This window comes from Staurois parvus, unplaced genomic scaffold (assembly GCF_062004578.1).
Source record: "Staurois parvus isolate SC_StPar_1 unplaced genomic scaffold, SC_StPar_1.0 ptg000277l, whole genome shotgun sequence".
NCBI lineage: Eukaryota > Metazoa > Chordata > Amphibia > Anura > Ranidae > Staurois > Staurois parvus.
This window is the reverse complement of record NW_028318073.1, coordinates 1,114,436-1,137,142: the sequence shown is the minus strand read 5'-3', so window position 1 is coordinate 1,137,142 and position 22,707 is coordinate 1,114,436. Positions and strand designations below refer to the sequence as shown.

Here is a 22,707-nt window from a genome sequence, read left to right as displayed (position 1 = left end):
GGATTTATATATGTGTGGTCTCTGTGGAGCTTCTGCTGGAACCTGGGACTGTGATGTGAGATTCTGTGAGAGGTTACCTTGCATCTACTGTTCATCTGGAGAGAAGCTTGCCTTAATAAATATGCCTTTTTAAAGTGAAATTAATGTGAGTGGCCTTAATCCTTGATTTCACATATGAAATGGTGTCTTACAATATCACACTATTTGAGATTTTTTTCTCCCTGGTCGGATGGTGGAGCCCATGTTGGAGGAGAGGATTCCTATAGAGTGGATACGAAAGAGGGTGTAGGATCCCATAAAATTCCTAAAAGGCGTTTTATTCACCTATATCTGGTGAGTGCATTTGATATTGGTTTTCACGGGTGGAAGGTGGAAGTTTCTTTACAAGAAGAATGTGAAAAGATTTCTTTCTTGTTTCCTTTTTTTGCACATATATATTTTTGAATATTTTTGAACTTTTGTTTATTTTGATGGATTTCACTATTTATATAAGAATTTGATGGACTGCACCATTTAAATTGTATTTTGTTTTACATAATTTTTTTTTTTGCACTTTTTTGATTTTATGTAGAGGTCTATGTTTTGCGCTGTTATTTTATTTTTTCATATGAATGTACAATATATATGTAAAGCTCTGCGTAAATTGACGGCGCTATATAAGTACCTGAAATAAATAAATATGCATTGTCTTTTATATGTTTTACACCGGACATGTATCTTGGAATTTGTCTTCTTGCACATTGATGGCACCTTTTGAAGTTCCACAGTAGTAACTGTCTTTATCTTAATGAAGTTCTATGGGATATATTGTATTTATTTAGGGACCCTCTACAGTAACATCCTGACATAGAGATCAGAAGTTTGTCACTGGCAGAAGTGTTGAATGCTGAAGAGTCTAATATTAAATATAATACCTCTTCTTTTGCAGGAACTTTCTTTTTAGTGCACCATGCAGATTGGTTGAGGCATGCACATACATACCTAATACAGACTCTGCCCAATTTCCATCTCTATAGGGACACTTTTTCTGGTCATTTGGCAGCCATATACACTACTGTGCAAATATTTAGGCATGTGTGAAAAAGTGCTATAAATTCAGAATACGTTCAGAAATAAAAGTGTTGATAGTTTATTTTTATCAATTAACAAAATGGAAAGTAAATAAACAGAAGAGAAATCCAAATCAAATAAATATTTGGTTTGAAAACCGTTTGCCTTCAATACAGCATCAATTCTTCTAGGTACACTTGCATGTAATTTTTGAAGTAACTTGGTAGGTAGGTTGTTTCAAACATCTTGTAGAACTAACAACTGATCTTCTGTGGAAGTAGGCTGCCTCAAATCCTTCTGTCTCCATGTAATCCCAGACATACTCAATGAGATGGAGATCCAAGCTCTGTGAGGGCCAAACCATCACTTCCAGGACTCCTTGCTCTTCATTTTGCTGAAGATAGTTCATAAAGGATAAGTTCACCAGTATTTGATATATATGCTGTATAACTACTTTGTGTCTTGTTGTGCTTATTCTTGCCATGGTGTATGACCTATGACCTGAAACGGTCTTCCACAACCTCACCTTATTAGCAGAGTTTGACTGTTTCTTACCCAGTTTTACCCTGCTATCTGTTTCTGTTTAATGACTATGTTTCAACCTACATATGAAATTGACGATCTTTAGGATCTGCTTGATATAATTGGTTAACCATACACCTGACTCTAATCCTACAAAATCCCTGACTTTGTGCAAGTGTAAGAATTGATGCTGGTTTGAGGCGAAAGTGTAGTCATGCCAAATATTGATTTGATTTTGATTTTTCTTTTGTTCGTTCAGTTTGAATTTTGTAAATTGATAAAAATAAACAATTAAAATATATACTTTTCGAAACATTGTTACTTTACTGTATTTCTTCAAACCTGCCAAAAACTGCACAGCACTGTAGATCCCACAAACCGTCTGACTTGTTGAGGATATTCAACAGCTCTGTAAACTGTAACACTTTCTTTACACATGGGGACAGCATTTAAAAAATAGGCCATTCCTCTTTTGTATACAGTATCCATTTATGAACGATGAGCTACATGACTGTTATGGTAATGCCTGCTCCTTCTACGTCCACCCAACACTCACATTTTTATAATAGCTTCCTTCTCTGGAAAAATGGTTGCTTCCTTTTTCTATTTTGAAATATGTATCCAAATTTCATGATCAATGTTAATTTTTCTGCTTTGTTCTAACTTTTAAACAAGTTTTATTTTTTTAATTTTTATGAAGAAAATGCGAAAAAGCAGAAAATAAAATTAAAAAATGAACAGTTTTTCTATTTTTTATAATTTTTGCTCTAATATCTTTGATTTATCAGCCCAGTTCAGTTTCTTGGTCTCCCAAAGAGGTGGAAAGCAATGTGGTTAGTTACTGTATGGTTATAGGGTGCAGTAGGGTTTGGGTATATTGGTTATTACTTACAAATCTCTCATATGAGATTTTAAAATGTTTTATGAACCAGTATATATTTTGCGCAGCAACTTGGTTCTCCAGAGAGGCTTGTATTTTTTGGGTACCAGCACAGAACAGAGTCCACAGAGTGTTTGAAATTAATACAATGATCAGAAGCCTTCAACTTACTTGTCAGGCTCTGCCCAACGGGATCTCTAGTGGTGCATGGGGTTTCCCAGGACGCGGAGTCTAAGTCCCAGTCTGCCTTTTCACCAGGGCCCCTGATGGTGGGGATGGACTTGGTGCAAGACTGGAACCAGGTCGCGCCCCTGGGCACCCCCGGCGGTGGCAGAGGGGTCCCGCTGAGGGTGTGTGCCCAGGATGAGCCTGCTGTGAAGGGGATGATAGGTCCAATCCGAGCGGGATGGATGGGATGACAGATCCCGATCCGAGCGGGATGGATGGGTGACTGCTAGGAGTGAGCGAGGTCAGACTAGCCGGGTCGGTATCGTGTGGGCAGCGTGGTACAGGGGGAGCAAGCGGAGAATGGTCGGGGTCACAAGCCAGGTTCAGCAGGTAGCGGGCAGCGTGGTACCGAGGATCAGGCAGAAGGATGGTCAGGAACGAGCCGGGGTCAGAGCAGGAGAGGGTCAGCATAAATCAGAACAGGCAGAGTTTGGCAACAAGGAAACGTACTTACAGGAACAGGAACAAGACCTTGCGGCAACTTGGATATGCACAGGGCAGTTTTAAATAGAGCACCCTGTTCTCCCATTGGTGCGGCCGCGATCGCTAGTGCGCGGCCGCCGCCGCCGCGATCGCCGAGGGCTCTGTGCTCGCCGGCTTGGACGGGATCCCTGACATTGCCCCCCCCCCCCCACGGGCAACCTCCGGATGCCCAACCGACCCCTTCTTAACGGCTGGTTCTGAAAAAATTCCTGCACAAGTCTTGGGGCTCCCATGAATTTTCCTCCGCCCCATATCCCTTCCATTTAACCAGAAACTGAGTTTGGCTTCCCCTTTTCCTACAATCTAAGATAGCTTCAACTTCAAATTCCTCCTCCCCATCCACGTTTACTGCCTCCGGTGGTTTAGACCTTCGATCCGGGAAGGGGTCTGGAGTTGCTGGTTTCAACAGGGACACGTGGAAGACCGGATGAACCTTCATAGACTCGGGCAGTGCAAGCTTGTATGCTACCTCCTTGATCTTACGTTTGACCCGAAAAGGCCCCAAGAATTTGGGAGCCAATTTCTTTTGAAGGGCAGGACATTTTTACGTTTGCGGTGGACAACCAAACCTGGTCTTCTGGCTGCAAACTTAATTCCCCTCTTCTTTTCCTATCAAATGCCCTCTTGTTGTCACCCTGGGCCTTTGCCATTGCTTCCTGCAATACCTTGTTATTGGTTGACAAAACGTTCAACATATCCTGCGTGGCCGGGACTGCGACCTCCGGGATCAGATCTGGCAGGAATACAGGGTGGAACCCATAATTTGCGAAAAACGGGGACTGTCTAGTAGCAGAGTGACTCGCATTGTTATATGCGAATTCCGCAAGTGGCAGGAGAGTAAACCAGTCATTTTGGAGGAAGGTGGTATAGCACCTGAGGTACTGCTCTAGGGTGTGGTTTGTACGCTCCGTCTGGCCATTGGTCTGTGGGTGGTAAGCTGAGGAGAATGATAGCTTAATTCCCAGGGCTTCCACATAGAGCTTTCCAGAACCTAGATGTAAACTGAACCCCTCTGTCAGATACAATATCCCTGGGAATTCCGTGGAGTCTTACCACTTCCTTAATAAAAACACGTGCTGTCTCAAGGGCTGTAGGTGTGTCCTTTAGAGGTACAAAATGGGCCATCTTGGACAGGCGGTCTACAATCACGAAGATTGCTGTGTGGTCCTGAGAGGGTGGGAGTTCCACAATAAAGTCAATGGAAATCATTGTCCATGGTCTGTCAGGTATTGGTAATGGACGCAAGAGACCCCAAGCTTTATTCCTAGTGGGTTTGTTTCTCTGACAAACGGGACAGGTCTTTACGTAAGTTTCGCACTCTCTGGCCATATTAGGTCACCAGAAAGTACGCTGCAGCAGCTCCAAGGTCTTACGTACCCCAAAGTGCCCGGCCAGCGGGTGATCGTGGCAGTATCCTAATACCAACATACGGGCTTCCTCAGGGACCACAATCTGATCCTCCTTCCAGAGAAGTCCCTCCCTATTTAGTAAGGGGAATCCGGGTAGACCTTGCATTCCTACGGACGCAGTCTGCAATTTAGAATGGAGCTCCGATTGGAGGACTAGGAAATTCCCTGGGGACAGGATAGTGTCTGGCTTGGGACTCTCTTCGGGATCCCCAAACATGCGGGAGAGCGCGTCTGATTTCGTGTTCTTAGACCCTGGCCTATAGGTGATGTGGAAAAAGAACCGTGAAAAGAACAGTGCCCACCTGGCTTGACGTGGCCTCAGACGTTTAGCTGTTCTCAAATATTCTAGGTTCTTGTGGTCCGTGAAAATCAATATTGGGTGTACCGCCCCCTCTAACAAGTATCTCCATTCCTCTAGTGCCACCTTGATCGCCAAGAGTTCCCGATCCCCGATATCATAATTCCTTTCAGCAGGAGTTAGTTTCCTGGAGAAGAAGGCCACCGGGTGCATAAGCTCCTTGATGCCCTTTCTCTGGGACAGGATCGCCCCGACCGCATTCTCGGATGCGTCTACCTCCAAGATATATGGTAAGGACGAATCAGGGTGGCTCAAAATAGGAGCTGCCGTAAGCAATTCTTTTAAGGCTTCGAATGCCCTCTGTGCCTCAGGTGTCCACTGGAAGCGAACCCCCTGCCTAGTCAGCTGGGTGATAGGGGACACTAGGCCCGTAAAGTTCTTAATGAACTTTCTATAAAAGTTCGCGAAGCCGATAAAGCGTTGGACCGCTTTCTTATCGGTGGGTGCTGGCCAATCTAAGATGGCCGAAACTTTTTGGGGATCCATGGCTATTCCCGTGGGAGAGATGGTTAGACCCAGAAACGAAATACTACTCTGTTCAAAACGGCACTTGTCTGCCTTGGCATATAAGCTGTGTTGGCGGAGCCGTTCTAACACGCACCTCACGTGACCTCTATGGTCCTCCAAGGTTGGGGAAAAGATAAGGTCTAGGTACACAATGACGAAGATATCCAGGTAGTCCCTGAACACATCGTTTATGAAATGCTGGAAGGTGGCTGGAGCGTTGCATAGGCCGAAGGGCATAACCAAATATTCAAAGTGTCCGAATCTGGTACGGAATGCTGTTTTCCACTCGTCCCCCTCTCTGATACGGACTAAATTATAGGCACCTCTCAAGTCTAGTTTAGTGAAGACAGATGCTGACTTCAGCCTCTGAATAAGTTCGGGGACTAGTGGTAGCGGGTAACTGTTCTTTACCGTGACTTTATTCAAGTCCCGGTAATCTACGCAGGGCCGGAGGGACTTGTCCTTTTTTTCCACAAAGAAAATGCCCGCCCCGGCTGGTGACGTGGAGGGTCTAATAAACCTCTTATGGAGGTTTACATCAATATATTCTTTTAGCACCCCTAACTCCCGTTCGGATAAGGGGAATATCCGCCCAAATGGGATTTCCGACCCTGGGAGGAGATCAATTGGGCAGTCATAACCTCGGTGCGGGGGAAGAGTGTCCGCCCCTCGCTTGCTAAACACATCCAAAAAACTATGGTAGGCTGAAGGAATGACTTGCGCCAGCTCCGCATCTGTCTCTAGACACAACAAAGCCTCCGGAATTGGGGAGGTCTTAGGGAGGCAATGCTGCTGGCAGTATGTGGAGAGGAACTGGATAGAACCCGTCTTCCAGTCCACCTGGGGATTATGGGCTCGTAACCACTGGGAGCCCCAAAATAATTGGGAATAATGGGGATGCTATGGCGTCTAACCGAAGGAGTTCTTCATGATGGGTCGATACCGTAGTACGGATAGGTGGGGTCTCGTGGTCCACCACCCCTGACTTAATACGGGATCCATCTGCTAGAAAAATATTCAATCCCACCTCCTTTGTTTGTAGGGGGATTTGTTGCTGAACTGCAAAGTCCAAATCTATGAAGCAACTACACGCCCCAGAATCCACAATTGCTGTGGTCACCACCGTTCTCCCCGGCAGCTGAAGTGACACAGGTACCGCTAGATAACTAGTGTTGCCCATACTGTTAGAAGTGACCGTAGACCGTAGAGAAAACAGCGGAACACTTACCCCTCTTGGCTGGACAGGTACGTACCACATGGCCTGCTCCCCCACAGTAGAGGCAGAGATGGTTGGCCAGACGCCTCTGGCGTTCCTCAGGTTTAAGTGTCAGCCGTATCCTTCCCGATGGCCCGGACTTGGGTGTATCCATAGCATCCTGATTCTGGCTTGCCGGCTGCGATTGGGTTGAAGCCTGAGGGGGTGTTCCAGTTGGTCCTTGTCCTTGGTTGCACCTTTCCTGCCTGCGCTCCCGCAACCGGCGGTCAATTCGAATAGTCAAAGCTATTAAGGCCTCCAAAGTACTAGGTATGTCTATTCGGGCCAATTCGTCCTTCAGTGATTCAGCTAACCCTATGCGGAACTGGTGGTGCAGGGCCGCCTCGTTCCATTGGCTGTCACTACGCCAACGCCTGAATTCGGCGGCATAGTCCTCCACTGTCCGGTGACCCTGCCTGAGTGTATATAGGGCCCTCTCGGCCGTTGCTGTGCGCAGCGGGTCATCATACAAGAGGGCCATAGTCTCAAAAAATACTGTCACTGACCTCAACAGTGGGTCTCGATTCTCTAGGAGCCGGTGGGCCCAGTCTTGGGGTCCACCCTGTAGTAGGGAAATGATGAACCCTACCATCACCGATTCGGAGAAAAAGGTCCGAGGCTGGAGGTTAAAGTATAGCTGACAGGAGCTACGAAAGACCCTGAATCTATTTCGGTCTCCAGAAAAACGTTCTGGTGTGGGGACACGGGGTTCTGGCACGGGTAACAACCCCGGTGTCTCCCTAGTGGGTTCCCCAGACCCCCTGGTAGATGTAGCTAAGGTCTGCATGCGACTGTCCAATTCTGTATAACCCTCCTGTAGGCCCCTAATTCCTAGTGTAAGGGTCTCCTCTGTTGGCAGATGTCATCCAGAGGGGAAGTTCCCCTTCCAGGCTCAGTCATGGCCGCAAGGTACTGTCAGGCTCCGCCCAACGGGATCTCTAGTGGTCCACAGCACGGGGTTTCCCAGGACGCGGAGTCTAATGCAGGCCATAGATGGGTCGAAAATCGGCCGATTTTTCTTTTAAAAAAATGAAAAATCGGTCGTTCAAGTGGCCGACGTTGCCACCAATGGTAAAAAAAATTGGCCGATTTTCATCCCGTCTACAGCCGGCAAAAAGTGTCCCTGCAGAGAGCTCTGCTATTTCTTTGACAGTTCCTTGACATTTACAGAGGTTGCAACAATGTATCTATTTGTATCCATTTAGGATACAGATGTTTTTATTCGGAAACAAATAGATACAATGTTGCAACCGCTGTAAATGTCAAGGAACTGTCAAAGAACTGTCAAAGAAATAGCGGAGCTCTCTGCAGAGACACTTTTTGCCGGACTGGAATTCCTCTTATTTTTCATCCTTCTTCTTCTCCTTCTTCATCATCCTCTTCTTCTTCTTCATCATCATCATCATCCTCTTCTTCTTCTTCTACTTCATCATCATCATCCTCTTCTTCTACTTCTTCATCATCATCCTTCTACTTCTTCATCATCTTCTTCTTCTTCTTCTTTTTCTTCATCATCATCATCCTCTTCTTCTTCGTCATCATCATCCTCTTCTACTTCTTCATCATCATCATCCTCTTCTTCTACTACTTCATCCTCCTCCTCCTCTTCTTCTTCTACTACTTCATCCTCCTCCTCTTCTTCTTCTACTACTTCATCCTCCTCCTCTTCTTCTTCTACTACTTCATCCTCCTCCTCTTCTTCTTCTACTACTTCATCCTCCTCCTCTTCTTCTTCTACTACTTCATCCTCCTCCTCTTCTACATCATCATCCTCTTCTTCTTCGTCAGCATTATCCTCTTCTTCTTCTTCTTCGTCAGCATTATCCTCTTCTTCGTCGTCATCATCGTCTTCTTCTTCGTCATCATCCTCTTCTACTACTTCTTCATCATCATCCTTCTTCGTCATCATCCTCCTCTTCTTCTTTTTCATTATCATCCTCCTTCTTCTTCTTCTTCTTCTTCGTCGTCATCATCATCCTCTTCATCTTCTACTTCTTCATCATCATCCTCTTCTTAATCATCTTCTACTTCATCATCATCCTCTTCTTCCTCTTCTTCGTCGTCATCATCCTCTTCTACTTCATCATCATCCTCTTCTTCTTCTTCCTCTTCTTTTTCGTCATCATCATCCTCTTCTCCGTCGCCGTTGTTGTCATCATCATCCTCTTCTTCGTCATCATCATCATCCTCTTCTTCCTCTTCGTCATCGTCATCCTCTTCTTCTTCTTCTTCGTCGTCATCATCTTCTTCTTCTACTTCTTTTTCATCATCATCATCCTCCTCTTCTTTTTCTTCTTTTTCATCATCATCATCCTCCTCTTCTTCTTCTTCGTCATCATCCTCCTTCTTCATCATCATCCTCATCCTCCTCTTCTTCGTCATCATCCTCATCCTCTTCTTCGTCATCATCATCCTCTTCTACTTCGTCATCCTCTTCTTCTTTTTCTTCGTCGTCATCATCTTCATCATCATCCTCTTCTTCATCATCATCATCCTCTTCTTCATCATCATCATCCTCTTCTTCTTCCTCTTCTTCTTTTTCTTCTTTTTGTCTTCCTCTTGCAGGTTACTGCTCATGCGCAGATTTTTTATCGGTAAAAAATCGGCCGATTAGCCCATTATTGCCGCGAAAATCGGCCGATCGGCAAAATCGGCCGATTTTTTTTCCAACTTTCCCGATTAAAAAAAACGGCCAAAATACCGAAAAACGGCCAAACAAATAGCCCACTAACGATCCGAAAATCGGCCGATTTTATTTTTGGCCGAAAAATCGGCTGATTTTTGACCCATCTATGGCCTGCATAAGTCCCAGTCTGCCTTTTCACCAGGGCCCCTGATGGTGGGGATGGACTTGGTGCAAGACTGGAACCAGGTCGCGCCCCTGGGCACCCCCGGCGGTGGCAGAGGGGTCCCGCTGAGGGTGTGTGCCCGGGATGAGCCTGCTGTGAAGGGGATGACAGGTCCGATCCGAGCGGGATGGATGGGATGACAGATCCCAATCCGAGCGGGATGGATGGGTGACTGCTAGGAGTGAGCGAGGTCAGACTAGCCGGGTCGTTATCGTGCGGGCAGCGTGGTACAGGGGGAGCAAGCGGAGAATGGTCGGGGTCACAAGCCAGGTTCAGCAGGTAGCGGGCAGCGTGGTACCGAGGATCAGGCAGAAGGATGGTCAGGAACGAGCCGGGGTCAGAGCAGGAGAGGGTCAGCATAAATCAGAACAGGCAGAGTTTGGCAACAAGGAAACGTACAAACAGGAACAAGACCTTGCGGCAACTTGGATATGCACAGGGCAGTTTTAAATAGAGCGCCCTGTTCTCCCATTGGTGCGGCCGCGATCGCTAGTGCGCATGCGCGGCCGCCGCCGCGATCGCCGAGGACTCTGTGCTCGCCGGCTTGGACGGATCGGCAATCTGCGCATGCGCGCACCACCGAGAGCCCGGGATCCCTGACATTACCCAGTCCTGCTCTGATCATACAGCCAAAATACCCTATCCTAATACACCTTTTCCTCATTGACCAAAGTGTCAAGCAATCTGATTGGTTGGTTTTATGAGCATCTTTGATCTTGTGTATTACAAAGAATGCGCCTTGGCCTAGAACAGCTGCATGCATAGATTTTAATTAAAAGGTTAAATAGATACTCCTTGTCTTGTTTATGACAAAACTATTCTTTTACATCCTTGTACAAAGGTGGACAGGATACCTGCTTTCTTCATCAACTGCTACACTATGAATATTTAGGTTGCCTTAAACCCATTTACCATATACGTCTCGTATTTTTTGAGGGAAAATTGCTTTTTTTCCCTTTTTGCATAGGTAAAGACTCCACTTCTTTTAAAAAGGCTATTTCTCATAAACAAGGACCCTGTGAGTGTTTCCGACCCTTTCAATTCTAATCAGACAAACTTGCATTTTACAATGCTGGTAGATTTGCAAAAACCCTGCTTTAAAACTCCCCAACTTTCCACATATTTATCCAAAAACAGGTTAGCCCAACATAATAAGTGTAAGGCAATTGCCTCTTGCTTAAATTAACATCTTAAGGAGTCCGTATTCTATCCTTTTGTTGTGTAAAATACATCTAGCTCAGTCAGTAGCCTAGTCAATAATGTGAATATACACTATATATATATATATATATATATATATATATATATATATATATATATATATATATATATATATATATATATATATACACAATATCCTACATTAAAGTGTTTGTAAACCTCTGAAAACGAACAAAGCAAATCCTGCAATAGCTTGTTCAGTCTCTCTCCAAAGCACCTAGGTGATTTCTACTACTGCTCTCCTCACCTCTTCCTGATACTTCACTCTCCTGCTGACCCAAACACCAGGACTGGAAGGCATATGCGCTCGTGTACATCCTGCTCCCATCTTACTTTCTTCACCCTTCTTCTCCTCCTAACCTCTGGGGATATCTCCCTAAACCCTGGTCCCTCACCACCTCACTCACCCACTAGGCACCCTCCTACTCCCACAAACCGCTGCAACCCCCTCAGCCTTATACCTGTCCCCCTCCTCCCCGCATCCACCCCTCCACTCTCGGTTGCACTCCTGAACGCCTGATCGGTTTGCAACAAGCTCACCGCCATCCATGACCTCTTTATGTCCCACTCCCTCAAACTCATAGCGGTCACCGAAACCTGGATCCAAGCCACTGACTCCACCTCCCCTGCAGCACTCTCCTATGGAGGTCTCGTCTGGTCCCATTCACCCAGACCGAGCGGTCGTAGAGGTGGTGGGGTCGGCATGCTCGTCACCACTGACCACCTTCCAGGTCCTCCCAAACCCCCCTCTCTATCCTTCTCCTCCTTCGAGGCCCACTGCATCCAACTCTTCTCCCCCACCCCTCTGAGGATTGCAGTAATCTATCGGCCTCCTGAACCCATATCCCGCTTTCTTGACAACTTTTCCGCCTGGCTACCATTCTTCCTCTCCTCTGAGCTACCCACCATCATCCTTGGCGACTTCAGTATCCCCATCAACGTCAACAACCGGCTACATCCCAACTCCTCCACTTAACCTCTTCTTTTGCACTCACACAGTGTACACAGTCCTCCCCCCACACCAACGGGAACACCCTGGACCTCGTTTTTTCCCATCTCTGCACCCTCCACAACCTCACAAATACGCCTTTCCCTCTCTCTGACCACAACCTCATTACGTTCTCCATCTCCCTGTCCTCAAACCATCACCAGCCGTAACCTCCGCAACCTGAACCCGGCCCCTCTCCACTCTGCAGCTGACCGTCTGTACGACAGTATCCTGCCACTATCATGCCCTGACCTGGCCACTACTGCGTATAACTACTCGCTATTAACTACCTTAGACTCTTTAGCACCCTTAACCACATGTAGCATCAGACCCCAACCGCTTCAACCATGGCAGAACGACCACACTAAAAATCTTAAACGACGCAGTCGCACGCTGGAACGATTATGGCGCAAAACCAAATCCCCTCGAGCTTTCTCCCTCTACAAATCCGCCTTCCTCACCTACTCCTCCCTCCACGCCGCCAAGCAAGCCTACTTCGTAACCCTCATCAACACCCTCTCCACCTGTCCTTGCCGGCTCTTCTCCACTTTCAACTCCCTACTCTCTCCCCCCCCACCCCCACCCAGTACCTCACTCACCGCCCACGAGATTGCCAATCCCTTCCACAATAAGATCGACGCAATCCGTAAGGACATCGCCAATGCTCAATCTACCTTCCCACCTAGCCTCCCTCCCACTATAACCCTGTCAACTCCCCCCTCCTCTGACCTCCCAACTGCCCTGCCCCCCACCACACCTAACTCCCCGCACACTATAACCTCCCCATCACTCCGCACCTTCAGCCTTGCTACCACTGAGGAGGTCACTTAGGTCTTCTCAGAAGCCCGCCTCACCACTTGCCCCCTTGACCCTGTCCCCACACAACTCCTCCGGTCACCCTCCATCCTACACTCCCTCACCCACATCTTCAATCTCTCCTCTCTACTGGCGCATTCCCCTCCCCCCTAAAGCACGCGCACATCACCCCCATACTCAAAAAACCCTCCCTGGACCCCACTGATGTGAACAACCTTAGACCCATCTCCCTGATGCCATTTACTTCCAAGCTCCTTGAGCGCTTGGTCTACAATCGCCTAAGCGCCCACCTGTATGTTAACACCCTGAATTCGGTCTGGAAAAACGCGGCTCAAATCGCACCGCACACAATTCGCATTTGATTTGCACAGGAATGCGGTGCAGTTTCTGTGCAAATCACATGCACTGTACCGCACCGCGTGAGTGTGAACCTAACCTTAGCCTTTCTTTTGTTTTGGATTGTGAATGGAAGGGTTAAAATCTCAGTCAGGTTTCTGTTTCATATATGGGGTAGTAGATCTATCATTAATGTACTGAAACATGAATAACCTACTTTATTTTTATTGAGCTAGATTTCTTAAGTGAGGCTGCTCCCATGCAATAGGAGAATCCCCAAATGGGAGGGGGCCTTCTGGAGGATCCAAATATGCATAACGCAGCAAGGGTGGCACACCAATGATATTAGAGTCCAGAAAACAGTTAATTGGATTAGTGGCAATAAAAAAAAGCCTATGATATTTCAGGGGGCAGTCCAACCTCGGGGCTTGAGATATGACTTCAGCAGTCCTGCCGCCTTAAAGAAGGTTCTAATAAGGGGACATTGTCAGCAGTGTAGAATAAAATAATCAGCTTCAGCATATTGTGCAGTATGACACTCAGTTGAAAATCTTTTTTTGTAGTGCAGATTTTGAAATACATTCTATACAACAGTAATCTATTTTTTTTTTCCTGTACAGAACTGTTATGTAAGCCAATACATATGATTGACTATTTTTAAATAATCTTTTTTTTTTTTTTTCTTTTACAGTCTTGTGCCCTACCTAGTAGTTTTCTAACATCATTGGATGACCTCACTCGTGTTTCAGAAGATGCATTTCGTATGGAGACATAGAAGCCCCTCATTGTTAAATGACTTAATAGAGGATCTGCCTTCATCTGCATCCCTTATCAGTCTGTCAATTTGGTGTTTTCAGCATGTTGATATGATTAATCAGCTGTTGCCCTCGTCTTTAGTAGCAGACTGTTCGAAGCTCCTACTATTGCTTATGTAGAGTACATATAACTTGTCCCTTAGGTTGGATGATTTTAATGTGCTATTTATGAGATTAGGACAAATGTACAGTTTTAATTTGTTTTTATGCGTCTAGTTCTATTTTTACAGTACATGCAAGTAAGTGTGCAATGACCCACTAATTTTAAGATGAGGACACTAAAGTTTCTTATAGTTTTATCAAACCGCAGAAACAAATGTTTCATACAGATATATATATAGATATAGTTTTATCTAACAGCTGGTGATAATCTCGCTCATTTCAAAAATATTTTCTCATTTAGTATAAAAATGATCAAATACAAATTGCACTGATATATAAACATGTATATTTTTTTTCTCAAAAATGAACCTTTTTAAACAAAATAGAAAAATATAAGCACTACAGATCTTGTCAGCATAAGTCCACTTTGCTCTTCCTAGACAAAGTGACAAACACTCTTCCGTGACCCAGTTATTCTGTCCATAACCTTTCCCACTCTCCGTTGCTGTCTAATCATATAAGCTCATTCTCTAATTGTGTTGGAGCTTACATACTGTTGATTTTCTCTCCTGTATAGGCTGGAGCACTGTGTAATAGGAGAAGTATACAGGCTTCCGCATACCTGGAAGCACTGGGTACTTTGTTGCTGTGTGGGAGAGATTGACCTGGCTAGGTCTTTAGAAATGGAACATGACAGGTTAGATTGATGGAATTTGATATACTTTTGAAGGTGCAAGCTTTATGGTTGTCACCGTCAACGTTGATTTACTATTTGGTCTCTGTGTTGAAATATGTATGCAGTAAACTCCATAGCCTTAACATACACATCTTTTCCAGTTCATTGACACTTTTAACAGGCAAATAGGGTAGGGAGGAAAGCCCAGAACTAAATAAGTTAGCATTTGAAGCTTTCATATGTCTATTCTGACAGGTTACCTTTTAAGATGGCATATTTTCATGCATCTGACCTTTCAAGATGTGTTAAAACATTTTTCAGTTTATTACCTGTTGTGTTCTTCAACCCTTTCTAGACAGGGAGAGTTGACCCTTTAAACTTTTGTAACACTAGAGTTGTTGGGTTTCCTAGACATGTGGTTTGCTGTCACAGGATCACATAATTGTGAGCCCTTCCTACTGGATCCCAATTATAACCATGACTGTTGATGATATCGCGGTCACTGTATTGAAAACGCTGAGTAAGCGCACTCCCTGCACAAACGAGGGACACCAGCTGTACGCAAATATGTAGCAATTTGCTGGTAAAGCTCACCACCTTGCTGCCACATATACGCATACAGCCGGTGCTAAGAAGACTTAGATATTCAGTGAAAAGAATTGGTGATTACTTCCAATCTCCTCTCTATTTTTCAGCCTAAAAGCTGTCTGCTCTGGCAAGAGGTCTACTGTAATGCTGTTTAAAAAAAATAAAAATAAAAGGTCGTTTCTGCCTGTCTGTTATTAACTTGGGGTTAGTGTATGTTATACAAAATCATACTGTACTGTAACAGTTTTCTGCTTCGTAAATTGTTTAATGTGATATCTAACAGTATTCAGGCCAATATGTTGCACCTGTGCATGTTTAAAAGTTTGACTATTGTATATTTTTATTTATCATGTTAAGGGAAAACTCCTGAATGCACAGTGTTTTTTTTGCTCTTCAATAAATATAACCTATTTTTAGAAGACTAAATCATTAACCGTTATCAATAGTGTGGGACAATGATGTGTATTTTAATGCTCTATTCTACATTAGACACATCTAAACCCCAGTATAATTTGTTATGTAAGTACATCAATATTACTTGATTCGGTTCATATGGTTTACAATGAAAACATGTTCTCTGATATCTTTCTAATGGAGTACGCTTTTCTAGACTTAAGTGCATCCTAACAAGTACAGGTGAAACTCGAAAAATTAGAATATCGTGCAAAAGTTCATTTATTTCAGTAATGCAACTTAAAAGGTGAAACTTGTATATGAGATAGACTCATTACATGCAAAGCAATATAGTTCAAGCCGTGATTTGTCATAAGTGTGATGATTATGGCTTACAGCTCATGAAAACCCCAAATCCACAATCTCAGAAAATTAGAATATTACATGCAATCAATAAAACAAGGATTGTACATAGAACAATATCGGACCTCTGAAAAGTATAAGTATGCATATGTACTCAGTACTTGGTTTGGGCCCCTTTTGCAGCAATTACTGCCTCAATGCGGCGTGGCATGGAAGCTATCAGCCTGTGGCACTGCTGAGGTGTTATGGAAGACCAAGATGCTTCAATAGCGTCCTTCAGCTCTTCTGCATTGTTTGGTCTCATGTCTCTCATCTTTCTCTTGGCAATGCCAACCCTATGGGGTTCAGGTCAGGCGAGTTTGTTGGCCAATCAAGCACAGTAATCCCACGGTCATTGAACCAGGTTTTGGTGCTTTTGGCAGCGTGGGCAGGTGTCAAGTCCCGCTGGAAAATGAAGTCAGCATCCCCATAAAGCTCGTCTGTGGAAGGAAGCATGAAGTGCTCCAAAATCTCCTGGTAGACGGCTGCGTTGACCCTGGACTTAATGAAGCATAGTGGACCAACACCAGCAGATCACATGGCTCCCCAAATCAACACAGACTGTGGAAACTTCACACTGGACTTCAAGCATCTTGCAGTGTGTGCCTCTCCATTCTTCCTCCGTACTCTGGGTCCTTGGTTTCCAAATGAGATGCAAAAGTTGCTCTCATCAGAAAAGAGGAATTTGGACCACTGAGCAACAGACCAGGTCTGTTTTTCTTTAGCCCAGGTAAGACGCTTCTGACGTTGTTTGTTGTTCAGGAGCGGCTTGACAAGAGGAATACAACATTTGAAGCCCATGTCCAGGATCCGTCTGTGTGTGGTGGCTCTTGATGCACTGACTCCAGCCTCAGTCCACTCCTTGTGAAAGTCCCCAATGCTTTTGAATGGCCTTTTCCTGACAATCCTCTCCAGGCTGCAGTCATCCCTGCTGCTTGTGCACCTTTTTTCTTCCACACTTTTCCCTTCCACATAACTTTTTATTAATGTGCTTTGGGAACATCCAACTTCTTTTGCAATTACCTTTTGAGGCTTTCCCTCCTTATGGAGGGTGTCAATGATGGTTTTCTGCACAACTGTCAGGTGAGCAGTCTTTCCTATGTGATTCCTACTGAACCAGACTGAGAGACCATTTAAAGGCTCAGGAACCCTTTGCAGGTGTTATGGCTTAATTAGCTGATTAGAGTGGGACACTTTGAGCCTAGAATATTGCACCTTTTCACAATATTCTAATTTTCTGAGATTGTGGATTTGGGGTTTTCATGAGCTGTAAGCCATAATCATCACAATTATGACACATCACGGCTTGAACTATCTTGCTTTGCATGTTATGAGTTTCTCATATATCAGTTTCACCTTTTAACCACCTCACACCCGTCCTATAGTTCAATGACGGGCGCAAGGTGGCTCTCTCGTTCTGGGAGGACGTCCTATGACGTCCTCCCACTCTTACCGCGCATGCGCGGCCACCGGAGTGCGCCGCGCGGCAATCGCTGTTGATCTGTGTTCCTGGGACACAGATCATCATCGATCGTGGCAAGGAGCGGGTTGGCTGCGGTTTTTGTTATGTGACCAGGTGTAAACAATCACAGCCTGTCATAAGTGTACACAAATAGCGGTAACTCACTGTTACCAGCTTCCCCGCGGCGATGGCTGTTGGTCTGTGCTGCTGGGACACAGATCATCATCATCAGTCCTGGCAAGCAGCGGTTGGCTGGAGTTTTTTCCATGTGACAGGCTGTGATCAATCACAGCCTGTCATAAATATAAACACAGAGCGGTAACTCACTGTTCCCAGCTTCCTCTCCTCACACACAGATCTTGTATGAGGAGAGGAATCTTCCAATAGTGAGTTACCATTTTTTTACAGTGCATACAGAGATCACAGCCCCTGTCACAGTGCCCATCAGTGTATCTGTCGCTATCAGTCTACCTGTCACCATCAGTGCCCATCAGTGCACCTGTCGTCCATCAGTGCCCATCAGTGTACCTGTCACCCATCAGTGTCCTTCAGTGCACTTGTTACCGATCAGTGCTCCTGTCGCCCATCAGTACACATCAGTAGTGCTCCTGTCGCCCATCAGTGCACCCTTCGCCCATCAGTGTACCCGTCCCACGTCAGTGCTCATCAGCAGCTGTCACCCATCAGTGTACCTGTCGCCCAGCAGTGTACCCATCACCCAACAGAGTACCTGTCGCACATCAGTGCTCAGCAGCGCATCTGTCGCCCAGCAGTGCACCTGTCACCCATTAGACATTCCAAATACCTTGGAATGTCTACTTTCCAAAAAGGGGTCATTTGGGGGGTATTTGTACTGTCCTGGCTTGTTAGTGTCTCAAGAAATGAGAGAGGACATCGGTACATCAGGTGTGATCAATTTTCAATGATTGGTACCATAGATTGTAGACTCTATAACTTTCACAAAGACCAAATAATATACACAGATTTAAGTTATTTTTACCAAAGAAATGTAGCAGTATAAAATTTGGCCAAAATTTCTGAAGAAAAATTACTTATTTGCAAAATTTTACAACAGAAACCAAGAAAAAGTGTTTTTTCATATTTTTTGGTCGTTTTTTCATTTATAGCGCAAAAAATAAAAAACCCAGTGCTGATTAAATACCACCAAAAGAAAGCTCTATTTGTGTTAAAAAAAAAATGAGAAAAATTTCATATGGGTGCATTGTGGCATGACTGAGTAATTATCAGTCAAAATGCAACATCGCTGAAAGCTGAAAATTGGCCTGGGCAGGAAGGGGGTAAAAGTGCCCTGTAGGCTAGTGGTTAAGTTGCATTACTAAAATAAATGAACTTTTGCACGATATTCAAATTTTTTGAGCTTCACCTGTAGATAGGATTAATTTCACAACACAATAACAAAATGTACCTAGATACATACATAACTGCCTTCAAAGGCCTGCCACCATCTTCACTTTGAGTTGAAAGGGTTTTTTTTTCCCTTTTTGCTGACCACGCCTATGCAGTCTTTAGACTTTTAGGTTCTAGGGCAAGCAGGGTAATGGTTCTGTTAGTGAAAAATATACAATTTATCACTGAATTCAATGGGAGTTCTTGATGTTGGCAGGCTTCATTCCTTTAGTATAAAGGGCGGGGTAAGCAAATCCAAGCTTGACTGACATGTACAGTCAGCTGCCTGTATTTTTTTTTCATATTTTGTAGGTAACCTCTTAGCTTGGTAATAAAATGTATGTGCACCTTAACGATTTACCTCTTTATATCTGTTCAATAGGTCCAAAAATACATGGTGGATCTGTCAGGAATTCATAATTGTTTTGTGTCTTGTTTACTCCTTGTTGTAGACTAAAAAACAATCAATCCCTTTTGTGGTAGAGAATTAGGGGCGAGGGGGTATTCTGCAGTTTTACCTAGAGACAAAGGTCAGGGCTAAACCCATTTCTTGCAGTTTCTATTTAGAAAAGGCACTGTGTAGTTAGCTAAAACAGGAATTAGACCCATGAAGTACAGATAAGTACTCCGTTATCTGCCAGAAATGCATTCAGTTCCTTTTTAAGGGATAAAACCTGGTTATTCATTCCATTCATATGATAAGGGAAAAAACTCCATGTGCACTGCTCTCCTCAGCATGACATACTGTGGCTAAGCAGGAATAAAATGTTCATTAATATTGCAGTATCTTCCACTTTGCTGTTTGACAGTTGATTATAATGTGATGGTGATAGACTACAGACTAGCTGTTCTGCCATTGCAAGAAAAGCCGTAAAATATAGAATTACATATGTGTGATGGTTTCAAAAGCCAGACCCAGTTTTAGAAGGCAGTTGAAATCAGTCCTACTGACCTAACAAGTTTATCAGTGCAATGGGGCATGGATATGCTGCTTGCACTGCTCATTATTGGGGCAACAGTACTGATCAGGACAGGTTTTGCATCATGCTTGGTCAATATTCCCACTGAGAACTGTCAGCTGCCAAATGTTTTTACCTGCCACTGCGGTCGTCTATACTAGCCATCAGTCATCTGTTTATACCCTGAGTGATTTTAACCAGTCCTTGCACATTGGAGACATAATAGCCAGATCAAATACAGTTACAGAAAAACACAGTTCATTTGCACTGTGGAAATATTTTAGTCCTTCCATTGGCAACTAAGCAGGTCCAAATTGTTTGGGTTTTTTTCTTTTGTTATATAATTGTCCAACATGTTAGGAAATTTGATTCCATATTTTAATTTTCTATCATTCTTGGGTATCAGCAGTGGTTAAATTAAACTTAACATTTAAGTCACATACACACTGTTTTTAAAATTGAATTCAATGATGAATTGACTTGTTTTAGAACAAAGGGCAGTTATCATATTTATCTTTATATACTACAGAATATAAGACTATAATGATCTCCCATGAAAGTAGAAATAAGTAAACTTTGCACAGCACTTTGATAAAAATACAAGGAAAAATAATTATTTAAACTATGCAGTACATGGTTTATGTAATTTCAGTTAAAGGGAATATTTAGTATGCGTATATTGCTTGGTCACTTGTTAATTTTATTTTTGAATTTTTGTTTTTAAATTGTTTTATTTTGAAGAAATAGTATAACAACTTTACAAGAAAATAACATTGTTACAGAATGCAGAAAAACTCAACCTATCACTAGGCACTTGGTGACACTTATTTCATATTTCAAAAAAGCTCTGAAACATTTTAATGTTCAGTACAAAGAAAACTGAACCAATCCAACCACATTCCTAGAACATCCTATTTCTTCCTTGTGTTTTATACATTTAACAAAAAATAATCAAGAAGAGAGAACAACATTCAGCCCCAGTGGAATAGAAAGAGAAAATGAAATAACCAACATAAAATTATAGAAGAGAGAAAACAATGGGGGGTGGGGTGTTGGGGGGGGGGGGGGGGGAGAGACCTCCACCTATCCTCCTGGCCACCCACACTGTTGATCCCATAGGAGCAATGGCTATTGTGAAAGTTGTGCTTTTACCTCTATTAACTCATGTTTGGGAGGTTAACACAGTTTGATCTGTATAGAAAAAATAGGGGGTCCAAGTTTTCCAGTATTTTTCCCCTTGCTCCTTGAGCATCATGGTCATGTTCTCCATTTACTGAATCTCATTAATTTGAGCAAGCCACTTTGTTTTTGTAGGAGGTAATTTATTTTTCCACAATGCAGGGATGCATGCTTTCGCCCCGTTGAGAAGATGTTTTAAGAGAGAATGCTTGTAATGTTTGTATGACAGAGGTGTGTTGTGAAGGAGAACGGCTGCAGGATTCCCTCCAAGGGATAAGCCAGTTAATGTGTGTATCGTCTGTTCCACCATAGTCCAGAAATCTCGCAGTTTGGGACATTCCCAAAAAATTAGTAACGACCCCATAGATTTCTGTAACAGACCGCCAACAGAGATTCAAGACCTGGGGGAATATACAATGAAGTACCTCTGGCGTCCTGTACCATCTGGTGAGAATTTTGTATCCCCTTCCTGGTATTTACTGGCCAGGGAGGCCCTGTGTGGAAAGAGTGATTCTGTCTTTTTGCTTTTGAGAAAAAGTAATGTTCAGGTCCCTTTCCCAGCGTTGTAAAAATGGAGTTCAGATGGAGCATCAGATGCTACCAAAGTGAGTATAAAAGTGAGAGCGCAAGTGACGTAGGTGTTCACAAGTCATACATATATTCTCAAACAGAGGCAGCTCCCTTAAGTTATTAGACTCATTTGGTAAAGAGTGCAAGAATGCCCCCAGTTGTGCTCTCCTTAGAAAGTCCAAACTCAAAGAGAAGGCCTGGTTTAACTCCTGGGACGTCATAAGATGACCGTTGTCACTTGTTAATTTACAGTTGCATATATACATTGGATATGAAATGATACGTGCTAATGGCTGAATAAAACATATTTCACATAAAATGGAATGTTTTGTAGAATATCTGCAGCTCATACCATGCGATATTAAATACTTTAGTTGTACTGAGGATACTCTGCCCTAATTTTTAGTAGTTTTACAAAATAAATACTTTTAAAATGTAATTCTTTTTATCAGCAATACTAGTTTTATCAGTTTAATAATGCTTTGTTAAAACATTATATAATAGCAATGTCTCTTTACTCCTTGTGAAGTCACTATCCTGGAACCACTTTGTGGTTTGGGGCTTCCATTAGTGACTCCTGAGATAGGTGCCTGCGTTTCATGGCAGATTCTTTTTAATTGTAAGGTTGCGAGGAAGTCAGATGTGTTATGCTCTACAGTTTTTACATAAGATAATAAATATTTACATTGTCTTCAAGTGTTAATTACCCATACCATGTGTGTACAAAACATTTTAAATCTGCTGCCATTTTTCATTGGTCAATTGTTTCCATCTAATATAGAATTCATCAGTATGTTGCAAATTTGTTGTTTTTAATTCTGTATGTAGATTTTTTGTTGCTTTTTTTTTTTTTTTGTTCATGCAGCAAAAAGCAAGTCTAAAATAAATATTGATTTAAATGTAATAGTGTTGTGTATTTTTCTTTTAATGCTCGTAATTTATGGTATGCTTGCTGAACATATGGATTTTATACCTATGAAACTAAACAAAAGCTTGTAATGTTTACAAAAAATCTATTGGACTCTAAAAATTCTGACTAGTAGTCAGTACCTATCTTGAACTGGCTTTTTGGCTGACTGACAGCTGATTATTATTATTATATAGGACTTATATAGCGCCGACAGTTTGCTCAGCGCTTTACATTGTGGAGGGAGACAGTACAGTAACAATACAGTTCAATACAAGAGGGATTAGAGGGCTCTACTCCTTGGAGCTTACAATCTAGGAGGGAGGGGATAGTGGTACGAAAGGT

The 22,707-nt window shown here is 43.5% G+C and overlaps 1 protein-coding gene across 2 annotated transcripts in view; it reads left to right on the top strand.

Annotated features, from left to right (window-relative positions):
- Positions 1 to 22,359, top strand: part of FEZ2 (fasciculation and elongation protein zeta 2) — a 151,224-nt gene extending 128,865 nt beyond the window's left edge. For both annotated transcript variants that reach the window (XM_089681769.1, XM_089681768.1), the window contains one exon: positions 13,594 to 22,359. In XM_089681769.1, the coding sequence (XP_089537895.1) occupies positions 13,594 to 13,610 (17 nt within the window). In that variant the 3' untranslated portion in view covers positions 13,611 to 22,359. The remainder of the gene's footprint in view (positions 1 to 13,593) is intronic.
- Positions 22,360 to 22,707: the final 348 nt, after the last annotated feature.